Source organism: Protopterus annectens, chromosome 10.part0, assembly GCF_019279795.1.
Source record: "Protopterus annectens isolate FY-2018-M chromosome 10.part0, PAN1.0, whole genome shotgun sequence".
In the NCBI taxonomy this organism is placed as follows: Eukaryota; Metazoa; Chordata; order Ceratodontiformes; family Protopteridae; genus Protopterus; species Protopterus annectens.
The window spans coordinates 72,547,601-72,566,950 of record NC_056744.1 but is presented as its reverse complement, the minus strand read 5'-3'; the positions used below and the strand labels follow the sequence as shown (position 1 = coordinate 72,566,950).

Sequence of the window (19,350 nt, the reverse complement as noted above, 5' to 3'; positions counted from 1 at the left end):
GGCACCGCACGGCAAGAAAGACTGATGTAATGGCGTCGGCTGCATGTTTTATACCCCTGATGTCATGGAAGAAGGGACAGCAACCAACGCAGGACCCAAGACTTTGTCAATCAGGCCGACTGAGGGCAACCTGCAAGCAGATTACCCAAATGTAATGACTGCAACAGTGAAACACGAAGAACATCCAAGACTAGCCAAAGCAGTCACCCATATGTGGCTGAGGCATAGAAGGGAGCTGGCTTGATAACCAAAGACTCCTTAACAACCTTCTTGCAGATGGGAGAAGGAAGAACCAAGGGGCTCTCAAAGACTCTCTTGGTCTAGTTGAGAAGGAAGCATCGTAGACATGTAGTGAAGTCGGTAAACATTGTGGCAGCCCAAATATGGTTTTGAGGTTAAAAAAAAAAAAAAAAAACAACCCACCACACACACTAACTGTACTCAAAACCACTAAGTCCTACCCCTAATACATGAATATGATACCTCTACATAAAAGTAAAAAAAAAAAATGGATATTAACACAAAAAAATCCACACATATTCAAATTAAAAATACCTAAAACAGTTGACAGTCCAAAATCAGCTCACTAGCATAAAAAAAGATAAATTTCACAGAAAAAAATAGATTTCCTCTGAAAAATAAAATAGCTAAATGTTTTCCCCACCAGGGGACTAATCTGCTCAGCCTCGAAGGATCACTATTCGACCTTCGGTTCCACAAAGTCTTCAGAAAGAGTGCATTTCAGCAGAAAATAGCTCTGAAGCTTTTCTGACCAACTACAATTAAAAAGAACACTGGATCAAGCTCCTGGCAATTAGGGCACATTGAAGAAGTCCTTCAGATTTGATAAGTGGGTAGGTTGGCCATACCCTTGGCAAGATATAATCCTAATAGCTTAGGTTACTGCAACAGTGATTGAAATGTCCAACATCTATTGGTTTCATATGCCCTAGTCTACAGCTCCAATCTGACATTAAGGAGCCGGTAATGATTTCATACACCTTCCTTTAATCATATGGCCTGTATTCCTTCTTTTATTTAGCACCAATAATTCACTACCTTCCTGATTTTGGGACGGTGAACCCACGGCTTCATTCAGAAAGCATGTGTGGGATGGCCATGTTGCTTCACAGAGAAGGCATTTGACTTTGTATCTAAAGATTGCAGGCCTGAATCCTACCATGGTCATCTGAAAGCTCAAGAACTGTTTGTGTCTGGCAACTGGTGCAGAGGATTAAGGCTGTGAGCTGTTAATGAACTGCTTCCTGTACTCAGTCAGGGTTACAGGGTTTGATTTTATCCACCTTAATTTGCCTACTGTGTGACTTTGAGCAAGTCGCTTAATCAGACAGTGCTCATGGGTCACCTTAGAAAAGTAACACATTGTCCACTGAGCTTACCTGGTTAAAAAAATCAGACAAGATACAATTAAAAAACGTACCTACTCGTGTGAAATGCCTGTATTTATCATACTGTTCAAACTGTACTTTACTGTCACAGTTCACATCCTTCTATTTATTTGTTCCTTTAAACTAAGCTGCTGACTTTTAGTGCTTTGTGTTCAAGACATAATGAAATTCGGTGATGAAACCTTTCATGTTTACCCTAAAATAACTGCTGTGAAGACTTATTTCATTTCAGAATTTTCATTTAGCATACAAATAAAACAGACACTTTCTTGATAAATTATCTATTACAGTCTGAATGTCTATATTTTAGACAAAAGTGCTTACTGTAAAATAAATGTGTGTATTGCTTATGCTAAATTAAAAGGCATTTGTTTTATTTATCAATCAATTTATTTTATTTTAAAATATTGTGTTACTAGTTTAATGCATGGCTTTATCTTAATAAAAGTATATAATTATACAAAATGCCATACAACTATCAAGTGCACTCATAACAGAAGAAATAACATTTTAGGATAAAAATATAGCACCAATGCAAACACTGAAAATTCAAAACATTTTAAGACATGTAACTATAGCTAAAACATCTTAAAAGCATTCAGATATTGTGTGTGCTCAGGAAGCAAACATTTTGTTAGAAAAGTACAAGATAGCAGGTTTTGTTTGTTAACTGACTGCAGAGTGACTAATGTTTCTGCAGCCAGGAAATGAAAGAAAAATCACTGACAACTTTGGTAGGCCACCAGTACAGTTTGCTAATGGCACACAATTATTGCTAGGCTTTCTGTTCAGTATCTTCACTCTGAAAACTCTGAACTGAATACAACTTTGCTGGAAGATTTCATGGCTCCAAAAATTCATTCTGGAAAAAAAGTAAAATGAAAAATAAACAGCAACACATTTAAGATGTGTTCTCCAAAAATTCATTCTGGAAAATAAAGTAAAAAGAAAAATAAACAAACAGCAACATGCAATTGACGATGTGTGTTCTTCACTGTGAAATATACTCATGGTCTAAAAACATGTCCAAAAATTAGATATATTTTTGGCAAAAAACTAAATTCTTGCAGTACTTCAAGCTGTGCTATTACCAAAGATGTGGTCTTCAAGGAAAAGGCAGCTAACTCTCATTCATACAACCCTTCAAAGACCACAACACAATACTGCTCAATATGCTCTGATATCAGATATAATGTGGTTTCCACTGCATGTAAGGCTGCTTGATGCATTTCACACAAGAATATGAAACATGAACACTGAATTTTAAATAAAACAAAAATGAACATCAAAGACACTCATTTATACTCTGTCTATCCTGATAAAAAAAGCTGCTTTATTACCACGTGTCAAGGCTCTATCCCTAGGTATTTCACAAAATCTCCTTTCCAATTCTGTAACATGCACACCTCTGTTTATATGCTTTACAACAAGCTATTTCACATAATGCAGTGCTAGTGATAACCTGCTTTTAAATGTCACTTTGTCCTTTCTCTGTATGGAGTAACCTATAATGTATAAAAAGCAAGAATATTTAAAATATTAAAGCTGTCAGCAACTGCTTAAAATATGCTGTATTATGCAGATGCAATACATTCAAGAAGTTAGGGCCAAATCAACCAGGAAAATGACAACAAAGGGCAGAGATTTACTAGTATCCCCTGTAACTGGACACACAAGTCCAGTTGCTGTATGATAACCATACACCAAATCCAGTAAAGAAGCTATAGCAGAGAAAGAAATGCTTTGCCACAAAAACCTATAGCATTTCCAGAAAAATGTCCAATATGTGAATGTAAAGCTATTCTAGCCATTACCATTAAATTATAAATGCAGACTATATAACCATTCAAATGGCACTCCAAAATGGGCCTCACATAAATGCAGACTATGGCTTCCTTGCTTACTCAGTTATTCCTGGACTCTAAAAGCCCTCTATCTTGTTTTCATGGTAATATGTTACAGCCCCATCAACAAGACTGTCAATGGGATAAGTTATCACATTGTTCAGTCATATGGCAGCACATGTCCACTCCCCACAGAGATATTAAAAATAGCTGGAATGCCCCACATTCACCAGTTTTAAATAACATTTTGTTTCATATTTACATCTTTCATACTTTACGTAAGACAAATGCTTTTTCCTGTACGGACCAAGTTCATATACATCTGAACTACATAACAAGAAATTCCAAGATTAAAACTTTTCATCAGAAAGAGACTCCACTTGTAAGTATACTGTGTGAATTTAACATGGATGCTTTGCTTGCACACCCTGCATGTACTGTATCATGGCTGGAACATAACCAAGTGTTTTATCAATGTCTTTGAATAAATTAGAGACCAGCTGTTACTCTGTATAAAAAAAGTACTGTACAGTTATTTTAACCTAAACAGGTTGGGTATAGATCATACATACCTCTCCCAAAAAAGGTTTAAGATAGATCAATAAATGTTTTCTGAATACTTTATGTATCACATAAATAGAATGACTCCTTTTAAGTAATACGCAGTGCTGCACTGAGATGACACAAGAGTAAAACATCTTGAAAGTCTGTAAATTTGGCTAAAAATAATGAGTCTTTGGTGCTCTTAACAGTTCATTCCAAACAATAAGCAGATGGGCAGTGGGTTTACAGCTCTACATTATTATTATTATTATTTTAATAGATGGGTTTCACACCTAATCTGCTAAATGAACTTTTAGTACCTTTTCAGCAAATGAATTAAAATATTTTTTTACCAAGGACAGAAAGATCAGGCACTCCTCGGAGAAAAATACCTAAAAGGAGATTGTAGTGTTCGTTCCATCTACAAGCTGGTTCTGTTTCCTCAAGCTCTAAGTGGTTTTCATATTAAAATCCCTTAAATACAGAAGCTTAAAAATGGAAAAAAAAATAGTCCAGTGCCTCTTGCCAAATATAGGTTTTAAGACATCAGTCAGACACTTCACTGTAGTAATAATTTTGAGCAGTGCTCGTCATTTTCCATCCACTGGCACGAAACTCTATGATCTCAAGTAGCAGTAGGCGGGAAAGTGAGCTAAGATTTTCCTGCACAAGGAACCCGTCTCTTAACAGGAAGAACAATTCATCCATCCTCTGCATGTTCGTCCTCTCCAGTTGATCGCCAATACGATGAAGTTGTATTACAAGGCAGTCAACCTGAGCAAACAAAAATACAATGTACAACTTTAGTAGTATGGACTGTTAAGGCTGCAGTTATTCACACTTTTTTAAAACATGCACCAAGGTCTCAAACTCCTCTCCCAAGCATCCTCTGACCTATGCATACATAAGGAACCCTTGAATTTGGGCGAGTTATCCCCAAATTCCAGAAGAAAGACATTTAAAATTAATTGGCCAGGATAAAAACAGAGCCAATATTCAGTACAGAGTTTAGTATAGAGAAAATGTAAAGTTATGTACTCAACATAACTAGGCATTTGCATTGTCTATTTTCATTCTTCCTCTACCAATGGATTCTGATCGACTCGGACGCATATTCCATACTTCAGATCCAGCTCTTGAGCTCCTCCCTCTAGCCATAATGCACCACTTCATCCCCATTACCTCAGATGAAGTTTGCTGCCATAGAACTCTATTGTTAGACAGGTATAGTTGACAGAAAAAGTAAGGGCTGAAACCTGGAACTGTGGGTTCTAAATAAAATCCTATAGGTCTCTCCAGAAAAGACAGATGGGGATGGATGGAAGAGAAGTTGAGGAAGAATGAAAGTGGGCAACACAGATGACTAGTTATGGTGAGTACATAACTTTAAAATCTGATGCAGCCTTTTTCACTCTTCCTCAACCCAAGGGGCAGAATCCCCAGCTACATTTATCTTGGGAGGCCCTCACTGAAGGATATTCCAGAGTACTTCTGAAGCAAAGGTGGCTCTGTTTCTACAAATGATGTCCAATTTGTAAAGAGTAACAAAGGTATGAGCATTGGACCATGTGGCTGCATCGCATATATCAATGGATGTTTTTGACCAAAAAACAGATGAAGCAGACATGGATCTGGTTGAATGAGCTTTGGGAGGTAAAGGTAAGGTCATGCATTGTTGAGAGTAGATCCAAATACAATCTGCAATTCGTTTTAGCTTGACTGACTTTACAGGAGTAACCCCGGCTTTTTGGTGAAAAGGAGACACAGCTGGTCTGATTTGCTAATTTGTTCGGTCCTGTGAAGATAAAAAAGCAATTGTCTTGTACATCAAGGAGATGAAGCATGTACTCTCCTTTGAGAGATCTGGAAAGAAGACTGGTAAATGAATAAATTGATGTTATTTTCAGAAACCACTTTAGGTACAAAAAGAAGAGTTAGTCCTCAAGGCAACCCTATCTTTATGAAAAAAAAAAAAAAAGATGCAAGGGGGTTTTGACGAAGGAGCCTGATTAAAAAAAAAAAATGAAAGTTCAGATATTCTCTCTGCAGAAGTAATGGCTATTAAGAAGGCTGTTTTCCATGGCAGGAATTTTAAATCAGTTTTAGCTGAAGGTTCAAAAAGGTTTTTGAGTTCGACCTTGTGGCACAATTGCTAGATCCAAAGGAGGTGAGGGATCCTTCTTGGTGGTTTTAGGAGAAAAATACCTTTCAGAAAAGCTTTGCATCACTTGGATGAAGCTAGTGAATAATTTCTGCCCCCCTGTGTGAAAATTAGAAATTGCTGCCAGTTAAAATCGTTTTTTTCTCTAAAAACTGCATTTTACCTGATTTTGGCCTAGCACTCAAGTGTGGAGTCATTTATTGCACTGTTGTGATTATTTTGCTGCTTGTGTATCTCTGCTACCTTTAAACTACAACAAAAAGAAAACAAAACAAAAAAAAACTTGTTTTCCCCACTTTCTGAAAGTTAAGAAAGTTCAGTTACAGATTTGCTGTTCTGAACTGTTTGGAAGTTTCTAGAAGGCCAGTGCTTGCTTGGGCTAAAGGGAAGTCTCTGTGTTCACCAGTGGGAGTGGTTAACACTGAACAGCCTGCCTGTCCCTGGAGGAGTGGTTACTACCTAGAAGCTGTAGTTTTATTGGCCATTTTGGGTCAATTCTAAACTCCTTGACCTCTCTCTCTTAAAACCCTACAACTCTCTTTTTGCGCGGTTTTGCACACTGAGCAGCGTTGGGCAGCGCTGCCTAAACAGGTTTAAACTATTCCAGGCTCCACAAAGTCTGCTCTTCACTTTTTCCCTTAGAACTGTTCAAACTCTCAAAGTAATCACTCTATTCTCTTTCTAAAGCCCTGCACTTGCTCAGCTCTTGTAAGGAAACACTAACTAAAGCACTACACCCTCCTTGACTTCTCATAAGTATTAGACTCCCGATTGGTCCTTCCTGATAAAGTGAAAAATCAGTTCCCTTCCCTAATCTGATCAGTAAAAAAACAGTTCCCTATACTAATCTGGTATGTCCAAGGGTCAGTTTCAAGGTTACTCTCCAGTCCAGCTGGAGAATCTGGGAATTTTGAGGCAATGTCACAATTGCCTTATGTACACAGACAACCCTCTCCTCCTTCCAACAAACTCTAATACATGTGAGAGATGCAGTTACACAGCCAAACTGGAGGCAGAGCTCTATCAACCCAAGACTGGCACAGTCAGTCAGGAGGAAAAGGTAACCACCCACACCACAGATCCAGTCTCACACAGACCTATTGCATCTGCACACCCAACACATAAACACACAAAAACATACTTGGAGGCTCTAAATAAAAATCTGCCTAAACAGCAAAGACCTAAGCAGATATCCAAGCAACAGCCACTCCTCAACAATACCCACAAATCACATATCTCACAAAATCAGTGTGCCTCACAGTCACAGCCCTTAAGGCCAAACAACACACCAAATACACTTGTTATAGGGGACTCTATTGTCCGACACACTGACGTCCCGCTCACCAGACTGAACAAGGAGAAGGTCACTGTAAGCTGCCTGTCGGGTGCCAGGATCCACCACATAACACAAGCACTCAGGTCACTCCAAAGCAAGTACAAGTATGACTCCGTCATTGTCCATGCTGGTGTGAATGACCTGAGACGTACCTCCCTGGACTACATGAAAAGAGAGACAGAGGAGCTCTCTGACCATGTAGCCCAGGCTGGTATGACCCTGACCTTGAGTAGCATCTTACCCTCACCAAGAATGATGCCACAGTATAAAGACAAAATGATCAGTTTCAACAATTGGCTAAAGTATTGGTGTCATTCAAAGGGGATCCAGTGTCTGTCAGCCTGGGATGCCATGCTCGACAAGCCACGTTGCTTCGCTAGGGATGGCTTGCACCTGTCACCCTTAGGCTTTCGTATACTGGCCAAGGCTCTTGCCACCCCCATAGTGCCTTTTTTAGGCAAGGCTCAAAGGACAAACCCACCTCCATAGACAACCCAAAGATAAAAAAAAACTAAAGGTAATGCTACTCAATGCCAGAAGGTTAAAAGTACAGTTTTGTACCTACCATAAATGTAGATGTTCGAGGATCCACATTGCTGCAGTCCTAACTATTCGGTAGTCCGCTGTCCCAGTCGGCCCGAATACCAAAGTATATGGCTGACGTCGGTCAAGGCGCATTAGACTGACGTCAGTACGTCAGGGTACTAATGCGCATGACCGACGTCATATCCTCAGTCTTTTCTTGCCCCAGATGTCAGAAGACCCTAAAAAGACAAGGCCAAAACCAAAAACTCCAAACATTCCTGCACCAAAAATATGTACAATATATACAAAATTACCAGAGTATAACCTCACCTACACAACCACCCCTAAACACAGAGGGAAGGAGGGAGGTAAATTGGACTGCAGCAATGTGGATCCTCGAACATCTACATTTATGGTAGGTACAAAACTGTACTATGTTCTTCATTCCACATTGCTGCAGTCCTAACTATTGGGTAGAATCCCAAAGCAGAGGTAAGGGAGGCTGGCAAATCATAAGGAAGCAGGAGCTGACAACATGCCTTGCAAAATAGCTGTGGCAAAACCAGCCCTAGATTTAGAGTAGAGAGGAAGGTGATAATGCTTAGAGAAAGTATGCACTGAACTCCAAGTAGCTGCCTCCAAAATATCCTTAGTTGCCACCCCCCTTAGAAATGCTGTTGAAGTGGCAGTAGCCCTAGTGGAATGAGGCCTAATCCCAGCTGGAATCTCCTTGCCATGATGGGAATAACAAAATGCAATGCAAAACCCAATCCACTTAGAAATAGTTTGTTTTGACACAGGCTTGCCCTGCGAACTCAAAGCAAAAGAAAAAAAAAAACTGCTGAGACTGCCTAAAATCCTTAGTCCTGCTTAAATAATAACGCAATTGCCTGTGTACATCTAAAGTGTGCAAAATCTTTTCCCCTTTATTTTGGGGATCTGCATAAAAAGTAGGCAAATGAATAGTTTGGTTTAAAGCCACACTAGAAACCACCTTAGGCATAAAGGAAGGATTAGTACGTAATGATACCCTATCCTTATGGAAAATCAAAAAGGCTCTACGCCATAAGGGCCTGCAATTCAGAAACCCTTCTTGCTGAAGTAATTGCCAACAAAAAGCAGTCTTCCATGACAAGTATTTCAATTCAGCAGTAGCCGAGGCTCAAAAGGTTGTAGAGTAAGTTTCTCCAACACAAAATTGAGATCCCAAGCAGGAGTAGGAGCTCTATTGGGGTCTTATATTCTTTGCCCCTCTAAGAAATTGCTTGAACAAAGGATGCGAAAACAATGGTGGGTCACAATCATAGTGAGCTGAAATTGCTGCAGCATGAATCTTAATGGAAGAGAAAGACAAACCTTTGTCCAATAACTCAGTAAGATATTGAAGAGCCACACTCAAATTAGGCTCAGAAATCTCCAAATTGTTTGCTGCACTCCAAAATAAAAATCTCTTCCATTTTTCTGTACACTTTCCTTGTACTAGGTCTTCTGGCTTCCAAAATCACATTTAAAACTTGTTGAGGAAGTTGAGACCTGCTGTGTTTCAAAACAGAATATGCCAGGCTGTTAGATGAAGAGAGTGAAGCTTGACATTGAGCAGGTGACCGTCCCTCTGAGACAACAGGTGTGGAATCAAAGGTAAAGGCCATGGAAGCTTCCTTACCAGATTCCTCAGTAATGGGTACCAGTGTTGTCGAGGCCAATCTGGAGCTATTAAAATCATCCTTGGCTTGTCTTGTCTGACCTTTAGGAGCACCTTTGGGAGAAGAGGCAGAGGTGGAAAGGCATACACATGAAGATTTTTCCAACTGAAAGAAAGAGCATCCACTTTCCAAGCTGTGTGATGAAACCTCTTTGTGCAAAACTTTGGCAGCTGGTGGTTTAGTGGAGAAGCGAACAGATCTATGTCTGGAGTTCCCCATGACACTGTCAATTTTCAAATACATGAAGATCCAGTTTCCACTGTGGGGATCCATGATTTGTCTGCTTAACACATCTGCTAAGGAGTTCTGTGCTCGGCAGAAACCTTGCCTGAAGAGTTAGTTGCAAGCTGAGCGCAGTCTCCCATAAAATCATTGCTTGCCTGCACAACGGGTAAGAATGTGTTCCCCTTGTTTGTTGATGTACCACATGACAGTTGTGTTGTCTGTTAGAATCAACACCTGCCCTGGAAGAAGTAACTCCTTGAAAGCCATTAATGCAAACTGGACTGCTAACATCTCTTTCATGTTGATATGTAGATGCTGTAGTCTGGCAGGCCACTTGTCTTGTATCCACTTTCCATTTAGATGAGCTCCCAAGCAATGTCTGAGGCATCTGTCGTTAGAATCTGACTCGCCTCTGGCCGGGTCACAGAGAGTCCCTTGTTTAGGTGACATTCCTGAGCCCACCACAAAAATTCCTTTTGAATGCAAGGTATTATTTGAATGACAGTGTCCAAATCCTGACAGTGCTGTGTCCATACATTTTTGAGATACCATTGCAGCTTCCTCATATGCAGTTTGGCATTGGGAAGCACCAGAATACAAGATGCCATGAACCCTAAGGCTTGAAGGACTGTCCTTGCAGTCAGCCCGGACTGAAGAGATAGTTGATGGAAGTAACTGGAAAGATTCTTTTGTTTGTCCGGGGTTAAAAAGGCCATCTGGGATGCTGTATTCAGTCTCACACCCAGAAAGCACATGTCTTGAGAGGGTACTAGACTGGACTTTATTTCGTTCACAGAATACCCTAGGCATCTTAGCACTGCTATCACATATTCCAAATGCTGTAAAAGGTCTTCCTTTTCTTGAGCCAGAATCAGGCAGTCGTCCAAGTAAGGATAGATTTGTATTCCTTTTAGCCTGAAGTAAGCTATAACTGGAGCCAGAACCTTTGTGAATACTCTGGGCGCAGTGGATAAGCCAAAGGGCAATGCAGAGAACTGATAATGAGAATCTCCAGCTCGAAAACGCAGATACTTCCTGCAACTTAGTCTGATAGGCACATGAAGGTAAGCTTCCTTGAGATCTAAAGTTACCATCCAGTGATCTTTGCCCAGCAGAGGTAAAAGCTGTTGTAACGTCAACATTTTGAACTTGGGAATGTCCAGATAACTGTTGAGGATAGATAAATCCAAAATTGGTCTCCACGTGTTCCCCTTCTTCGGTACTAGGAACAGGCGAGAGTAAAATCCTAGGCCCCTTTCTGGCACAGGAACTGGCTGAATGGCCCCTATTTGGAGCAACAGAGAAATTTGCTTGTGAGCCTCTTTTCTTTGTAGAGGAGGAATGTCTGGCATGCCTTTGAAAGGAGGCAAGGTATGGAAATAAAACCTGTAACCGTGGTGAATGATATCCAAAACCCATCTGTCTTGGGTAATTAAATCCCAATTTTCTTTGAAAAGAGCCAGCCTTCCTCCCAAAGGTGCTGCCAGGCGAGAATGTACTGGCAGCTGAAAAGGTAGGTCATTGGGTCTGTTTACGAAAGGACTGACCCCTGCCCTCACCAGAAGTCTGAGCAGGTGAACTGCCTGTTCTAGGCCTAAAAGAACCTTGAGCTCTGCCCCTACCACGTCTAGACCTACCTCTAGACTGGGAATCATAAGCAGGATATGTCCATCCCTTAGAAGGCCAATTTCTACTAAACTTCGGAGGCTGCACCTGCAAAAAATCCTTAACAGTTTGCATAGACTTAGCCTTGTCCTCCATTTTCTTTAAAACTGCTTCCACAGGCGAACCAAACAACACATCAGACTGCAAAGGAGCATCCAAAATCCTTGTCTTAACATGCTCAGCTAAATTCTGATCCCTCAACCAGGCGTGCCTCGAAGAACAGAACCAGTGGCAGCCACCCTCGAGGAGGCCTGCACAGCATCAAAACCACACTGCAAGGAATGCTTACCCACCTGTTCAGACACATGAACTAAATCCTGCAACTCTTTACACTCAATACCTTCTGCCAGAGCATCCACCTTAGACTTCAATTGTGAAAGGAGATAATTCTGATATTTTAACATGTGAAACTGACAATTCAACGCCCTCATGGCTAAAGTGGAAGAAGTATACACTTTCTTTCCCCATCTATCCAAAGCCCTTGCCTCTTTATCAGGAGGAACAGGATTTTTAACAACAGAAGCCTTCACACCTTTAGGCCCCGGAGAGACAGTTTCCGGGTCTGCCCTAGGACTCTTAAAAAGATACTTATGAGCCTCAGGCACCCTATAGTACCTATCCGGTTTAACTGGGGCAAGAGGCAAAGAATCAGGATTCAGGGAAGCCTCTGCAAAACATCTTCCACCACATTCAGCACAGGACGTCTAGCTAAAGGCCTATGCTGGGGTACAAACAAGATTTCCCTAAGCCTCTTCCTGGAATCAGAGAAATCTTGACCTTCCCATTTAAAATGCTCCCTCGTGGAATGCAGAGTCTCTGAAAATGAAAAATCCTCAGGAGGAGAAGCTGAAGGAGTAGAATCATCCACATCAGAATCAGAATAAGGAGGATACTCCTGCAAGTCTTCAGTCGAAGACAAAGAAGCCTACGAACACTGCACAAAACTCTCAAACTCAGGTTCCACCCTAGGCCTGTTATCAGGAGGGGGCATAGAACCTCTAATCATAGTAATCAAATCCTCTGCCATTTTAAGCATATGTTTCTTAGGCAAAGACCCTGAAGCACTAGGAGAAACCCCCACTGAAGTTAAACTTGGCCTACCTCTCAAAGAAGCCTTGGAAACAGAAGGGGAGGCTCTAACCACCTTAGGAAGAGAGGGAAGAACAGCCACCTGAGAAGCCCCTTCAGCCTGGCCTACTTCCTGAGAGGACACATCCTGTAACAGTAAAGTCTCTCCCTGAGACTCCAAAGAACCTCCTGGCAGAACCTCCGGCTCCACTGAGCCTTCTAAAGAACCGACGTCCGGGACTGTCGGTTCTTCCACTCTAGGCTTTGCTGCTTTATCCTTGCGCTTTTGGAAGCGGGCGTCGGAGCATCCGACGGCATTTTATAATTACAACGCTTCCCAAAAACTAACCTGGCACAGTCTAACCTTCTCTTAGTGCGTTTGTTAAATCTAGCACAAGAGCGGCATCCAACAACGTCGTGCTCAGGCCCTAAACAAGGTATACACAAAGTATGGTAATCCCTATGAGGTATCTGTTTCCCACAAGAAATACAGTTATTCACTTTTTCTGACATCCGGTTAAATACTGAGGCAAGAAAAAAACAAAATATTCCCCAACGGGGTACTTAGCCAACTTTGATTCGGTCTGAAACTCTGACTTCAGAAACTTTCAGAACGCCAACCTGCACTCGCAAAACTGCTTCTGCATCGGACCATGCGGCAAAAAAGACTGAGGATATGACGTCGGTCATGCGCATTAGTACCCTGACGTACTGACGTCAGTCTAATGCGCCTTGACCGACGTCAGCCATATACTTTGGTATTCGGGCCGACTGGGACAGCGGACTACCCAATAGTTAGGACTGCAGCAATGTGGAATGAAGAACATCCTCAAGATGCACGCACTCGAGACTCTCCTCAGTATGGAGAAAATCGATGTCTGTGCAGTAACAGAAACCTGGTTCAAGGCTCCTGAGAGCACCCCAGCACTACCAGGTTATAACTCATACCATGCGTTTCGGCCCCAAAACTCGGACCGAAGCACAAAAGGAGGGGGAGTATCTATATTCAAAGATACCTACACCTCCAGGTTAGTGGCACTGCACGAAGCATCGGAAACCATCCATGCGCACCTAACAGTGGGCAAAACCGCCTTTCAGTTTGTAGCCTGCTACAGAACACCCTCCCTATTACAGGAACTCCACTTGGCATTCCTGAGAACACTGGAGAATATGAAGGTCTCTCCAAACACTATGTTATTGGGTGACTTCAACTACCCAAACATTGATTGGGAAAACTACTCAAGCCCAAACACCCTCGCCTAACAGTTCCTTGAATTTATAAACTCTAACGCAATGGAACAACTGGTCACCACTCCCACAAGAGGGAACAACATATTGGACCTGGTCATCACCAACATGGGGACTCTGTTCCACACCAGAGGTAAACCCCTCATTGGTAAGATCAGACCATAAATAAATTTCCCTGGACATCCATATCATGTCCCCACCCCGAGCCAAGGAAATCACTAAAGAATTTCTCAAAAGCCAACTATGCACTTCTCAAGACTGAGGTGGAATCCTTCAAAGCCCCTGGCCCAGAGAATAATACAGCCCAATCTGCAGAATCCTTTACAAATGCATTCTATGAGCACCTGCAGGAATGCATGGATCGTGCTATCCCAAATAAAACCAAGACTCACTCCTCCAAAAACAGGAGACCGGTCTGGTGGACCCCGGCCATAAATAAGCTATACAACAGAAGGAGGAAGCTACTACATGACAGAGCAAAATCCCAAAAAGGGAAGGCATCTCTGATCAGTATTAGCAAGAAACTTCGATCCCTCATAAAATCATCAAAGGCCAGTTTTGAAAGAAAAATTGCCCTAGACACTAAAGATAATCACAAGGCCTTCTTTAGTTATGTCAGAAACATGGGCGGAAACTCCCAGATATGCTCTGAATTGTTGCATAACAGTACAAAATATACCGAACCCACAGACATAGCCAACATCCTGGCAGACAGATTCAGCGCAAACTCCCTCCTTCCCCCCCCAAAGGAGCAAACGCCTATTCCAACTGAATGTAACCTCCCTGACATCACAGATACAAGGTTGAAAGTTGCCCTCTCCAAAGCAAAAAACACAGCACCTATGGGACCGGACGTGTCCCAGGCTGCTTCGTACATGAGCTCCAAGAAGAACTGAACTCTCACATTAAGTTACTGTTCAAACTTAGCCTTACTACAGGATATGTACCCAAAGAATGGCGTACAGCTACAGTGGTCCCACTCCACAAAGGTGGTGCCACAACGGACCCCGGAAACTAGCGCCCCATAAGCCTGACTAGTCTGGTCTGTAAAGCTATTGAGCGTATTATCATGGAACTCAAACAAAGACATTGGGAGCCTCCAGACACCGGATCCTACCCAATTCGGCTTTAAGGGCAGATCTTGCCTCTTAAACCTAGTTGATTTCTTTGAAACAGTTACCAAAGCCATAGATGAGGGCAAGGTAGTCCACGCAGCCTACCTGGACCTCGCAAAAGCCTTCGACACAATACTCCACTCGGGCATCATAAATAAGCTTACCAGCTTAAACATCAACCCCTATATCGCAAGATGGGTTGCCAACTGGCTCAGAGATGGAACCCACGTCAGAATCGTAGGTGCCATGTCCGAATCCAAACCAGTTACAAGTGGCATCCCACAGGGCTCAGTTCTGGGACCTCTCTTGTTTGGTACATACTTCTCTGAGGTTCAGGCTAACACGGGGGGATTATGGCTGACAAAGTTCGCAGATGATTGCAAACTGGGGGCCATAATCGAATCTCCAGCTGACACAAGCATCCTCCAAAAGGGTCTCACAGAGACGGATGCTTGGTGCCAGAGCCATGGCCTCAAGCTAAATGCTAAAAAGTGCATAGTCATCCCCTTTGGGAAAAACAAGGTGCCCACAAATTACCACATAGGTGGTAATCCATTAAGTACGGAAGAAGTAATTAGAGATTTGGGGACCAACGTAGATAGTAATCTCTCCTTTGATAATCACGTTGCCAAAGTGGTTAGAAAGACCTTCTACATAGCCCACCTTATCACGAAAGGGTTCACATCTAGATCAAGAGAGGTCATTGTGCCCCTCTACTCGTCACTCATCAGGCCCATAATTGAATACAATGCCCCTTTTGGGATGTACCTTACTCGACACCTGCAGCAACTGGAGAGACCCCAAAAGTACCTCACTAAGAGGATCATGGGCTACAAATGGATGTCCTATGCAGCTCGACTAAAACTCCAGCTCTACTCAGTTGCTTACCGCCTACTCGGAGGTGATCTATGCCTGATGTACAAAGCCATGTCAAACCCAGAATTAATGGACATGCTCCACCTCAAAAAATCCAAGTCCCTTAGAGCTACAAGCTCCAGGGACCTAAACCTCAGCACAAAAATAAATAGGACATGCTGGAGGGACAGATTCATTTCCCAGAGGCTCCCCTCACTCTGGAATAGAATCCCAATTCATGTTAGACATAGCCCCTCGCTGACCCTCTTCAAGCAAAATTTGGATGCATGGATGGGAAATCGCAAATTCACCTCTGGGATCTCTCCTGTGTCTCTGCTAGACAGAGGCACAGTAAACTGATCTTAAAAGGGTACCTTCTGTGACCTACTTTACACAGGAACAGTAGGCTAATCTAATAGGGAGGCGGAAGCCAAATACACTCTGGCTAGGCTTATAAATGCCCTAGGGCAGATAGCCTAGTATCTACCTATGAACCTATAGACAAACTTGCTCCTTCTTTAAAAAAGAAGGAGTTGCTAAAAATTGAAGCACCGCAGAAACTGGAGCAGGGAAAGGGTCAAGCTCATTATTCAAAACCCAAAGGGAGAATCTTTTCCACTTGCTCTTGGACACTTTAGTAGATACTTTTTGAGAAGCCAAAATAATGATATGTACAGGGGAAGACAGCCTGGGCTGTCTGAACCATTACTCTAAGTGGAGAAACCATACGGTTAGTTCGAGGGCCTGCAATGTTGGGAAGGTCTATTTCTGGTAGTCCCCATTTCTTTGTAATGGTTTTGAAGATGTCTGGATGCAGCATCCATTCGTGGGCATCCGTGGTAGTTCTGGTTAAGGTGTCTGCTAGTATATTTTCTTTTCCTGGCACAAATATTGCCTGGAGTTGAATGTTGAGGTTCAGGGCCACATTCCACAGATCCATTGCCATCCGGCATAGAGGATATGAGTGTGTTCCTCCCTGTTTGTTGATGTACCACATGACTGTGGTGTTGTCCGCCCTGATCAGCAAATGACCCTGTTGAAAAGGTCTGAATGTCTGTAGTGCCTGCTTCACTGCCAGCATCTCTTAGATTTATGTGAAGGTTCAGCTGGTCTTGTGTCCATAGGCCTTGTATACACTTGTCCACCATGTGTGCCCCCCAGCCTAGGTCTGAGGCGTCCGTGGTGATAGTTTGGCTTGGGTGAGGTTTGTGGAAAGGCAGTCCTCTGTTGATCTGACAGGCCTGAGCCCACCACTGGAATTCTTGTTTCAGGCATGGGATTATTGGAATCTGGGCTTCTAGACTGTGCTTGTGTTGAGACCATACATTCCTTAGGTACCATTGCAACTTCCTCATATGCAGCCTGGCATGTGGTATCAATATTATGCAGGATGCCATGTAGCCCAGGGCTTGCAGGACTTTCCTTGCTGTAAGCTGGTTCTGTGTTAATGCCATGAAATAGAGTGGTAGTTGCTTTTGCTTTTCTGCTGTGAGAAATGCCATCTGATTTGATGTGTCCAGTTCTGCACCCAGGAATGTTATCCTTTGGGATGGTACCAGCCTTGACTTTTTCATGTTGACTGTGTATCCCAGGGCTTGTAGTAGTTGTATAACCGTTTCCAAATCTGTTGTTAATTTGGTCTTGTTGTCCGCTTGTATTAGGCAGTCATCCAGGTATGGGTAAATCTGAATTCCCTGAAGCCTGCAATGAGCAATTACTGATGCCAGGCATTTCGTGAATACTCTGGGCGCAGTAGATAAGCCAAAGGGCAATGCTGAGAATTGATAATGCTCTGATCCTGCAAGAAATCCGAGGTATCTTCTGCAATCTGGTCGTATAGGGACGTGCAGGTATGCCTCCTTGAGATCTAGAGTCACCAGCCAAGACTCCTTGCCCAGCATGGGAAGAAGTTGCTGTAGGGTCAGCATTTTGAATTTTGGTACAATGAGATATGTTCAGGGCGGACAGGTCGAGAATAGGTCTCCATTGGTTTTCTTTTCTTGGTACTAGGAAAAGTCTGGAGTAAAATCCTTACCCTTGTTCCATGGGAGGTACCTTTTCTATAGCTCTCATCCTTAGTAGGTGGTTGACTTGTTCTAGAGCGTTTGTTTTTTGGTTTGGTGGTAGGTTTGGCATTCCTCTCTTTTTTGGTAGAGTGTGGAAGTGAAACCTATAGCCCTTGTCTATGGTCTGTAAAATCCATTTGTCTCCTGTAATGTAATGCCAGTTTACGGAAAATAAGGCTAGCTTTCCGCCTAAGGGTGCTTCCAGTTGTTCCCTGGTAGGCGGTATCAGAGCCAAGTCATTGTGTCTGTCCTGTGGAAGTGGTCGTAGCTGGATCTGTGGCAGTACTTCTCTGGTTGTTAGGCTGCCACTGACGTCCCCTGTAGGCACCTCTGGATTGACCTCTGCCTCTTGGGCACCTATTTCTGCCTCTCTGTGCTCTGGAGGTATCTGGAAAGGACCAATTCTTCGAAGGCCAATTTCTACTAAACCTTGGAGGCTGGACCTGTAAGAAATCCTTGACTGTTTGGACAGATTTTGCTTTTTCTTCCACCTTCTTTAGCACTTGTTGTGCAGGGGAACCAAACAAACTTTGCTTCTCCATGGGAGCATCTAGGAGTTTTGACTTTACATGGTCTGGTAAGGATTGTTCTTTTAACCATGCATGCCTTCTAATCACTGTTCCAGTCATAGCTGATCTAAAGGAAGCCTCCAGTGCATCATAGCCGCATTTTAAGGAATGATTACTGACCTGTTTTAAAGTGTTATGTACCAAATCCTGAAGGGACTTACAATCTATAGGTTCAGGAGAGGACAGTTTTTTATTTAGCTGGTCTAACAAAAATTCCTGATACTGTATCATGTGGAATTGACAGTTTAAGGCCCTAGCCGAAAGAGTAGCAGAAGTATACACCTTTTTACCCCATCTCTCTAATGCTCTAGATTCTCTATCAGAGGGGAGGGGGTTTCTGGCAGAGGCAGCTGCTACAGCTTTGGGGCCCTGTGAAATGGTTTCAGGATCTGCAATAGGAGCCTTATACGAATGAAAGTGAGTGCCCGGGACCCTGTAATATCTATCGGGCTTGACAGGGGCCGGGGGGAGACGGTCAGGGGCAGTACAAGCATCATTATATGCATCATCAACAACTGTTAGTACTGGAGGAATGGCTAAAGGCCTATGCTGTGGTAAATGTAAAAAAATCCTTAGCCTTTTCCTTGAATCTGAAAAATCCTGGCCCTGCCATTGAAAATGCTCTCTCATAGCATGTAAGGTTTCCCCAAAAGAAAATTCCTCAGGAGGAGAGGCAGAAGGAATGGAGTCTTCTGCATCAGAATCCTCATAAGGAGAATATGGGCCTTCGGGAGGTTCTGAGTTTTCTGAATCATCCGAGGAATAGTCTGTAGAAACTGGATCGGGGGGCTCTGCTCTAGGCCTCTTCTCTGGAGGGGGTTGAGAGGCCCTGTCAGGGTGAGGTTGGGATCCCCTGATCAAAGAAATGAGATCCTCAGCCAGGCTGAGCATTTGGGAACTAGAGGAAGGCCTGTGTGAGGGGGGTTTTGCAGGCAAGGCCTTAGAAGATTTAGCTGCTTTAGCCCTAGCAAAAGCCTTGATAGACATAGATGCAGGGGGCCTAGCAGCTCCACGTGCA

The 19,350-nt window shown here is 42.8% G+C and overlaps 1 protein-coding gene across 1 annotated transcript in view; it reads right to left on the bottom strand.

The window, feature by feature from the left end:
- Positions 1–2,906: 2,906 nt before the first annotated feature.
- Positions 2,907–19,350, bottom strand: part of MIF4GD (MIF4G domain containing) — a 336,773-nt gene continuing 320,329 nt past the window's right edge. Inside the window, exon 6 of the mRNA XM_044085031.1 lies at positions 2,907–4,570. Coding sequence (XP_043940966.1) covers positions 4,343–4,570 — 228 coding nt within the window. The 3' untranslated portion in view covers positions 2,907–4,342. The remainder of the gene's footprint in view (positions 4,571–19,350) is intronic.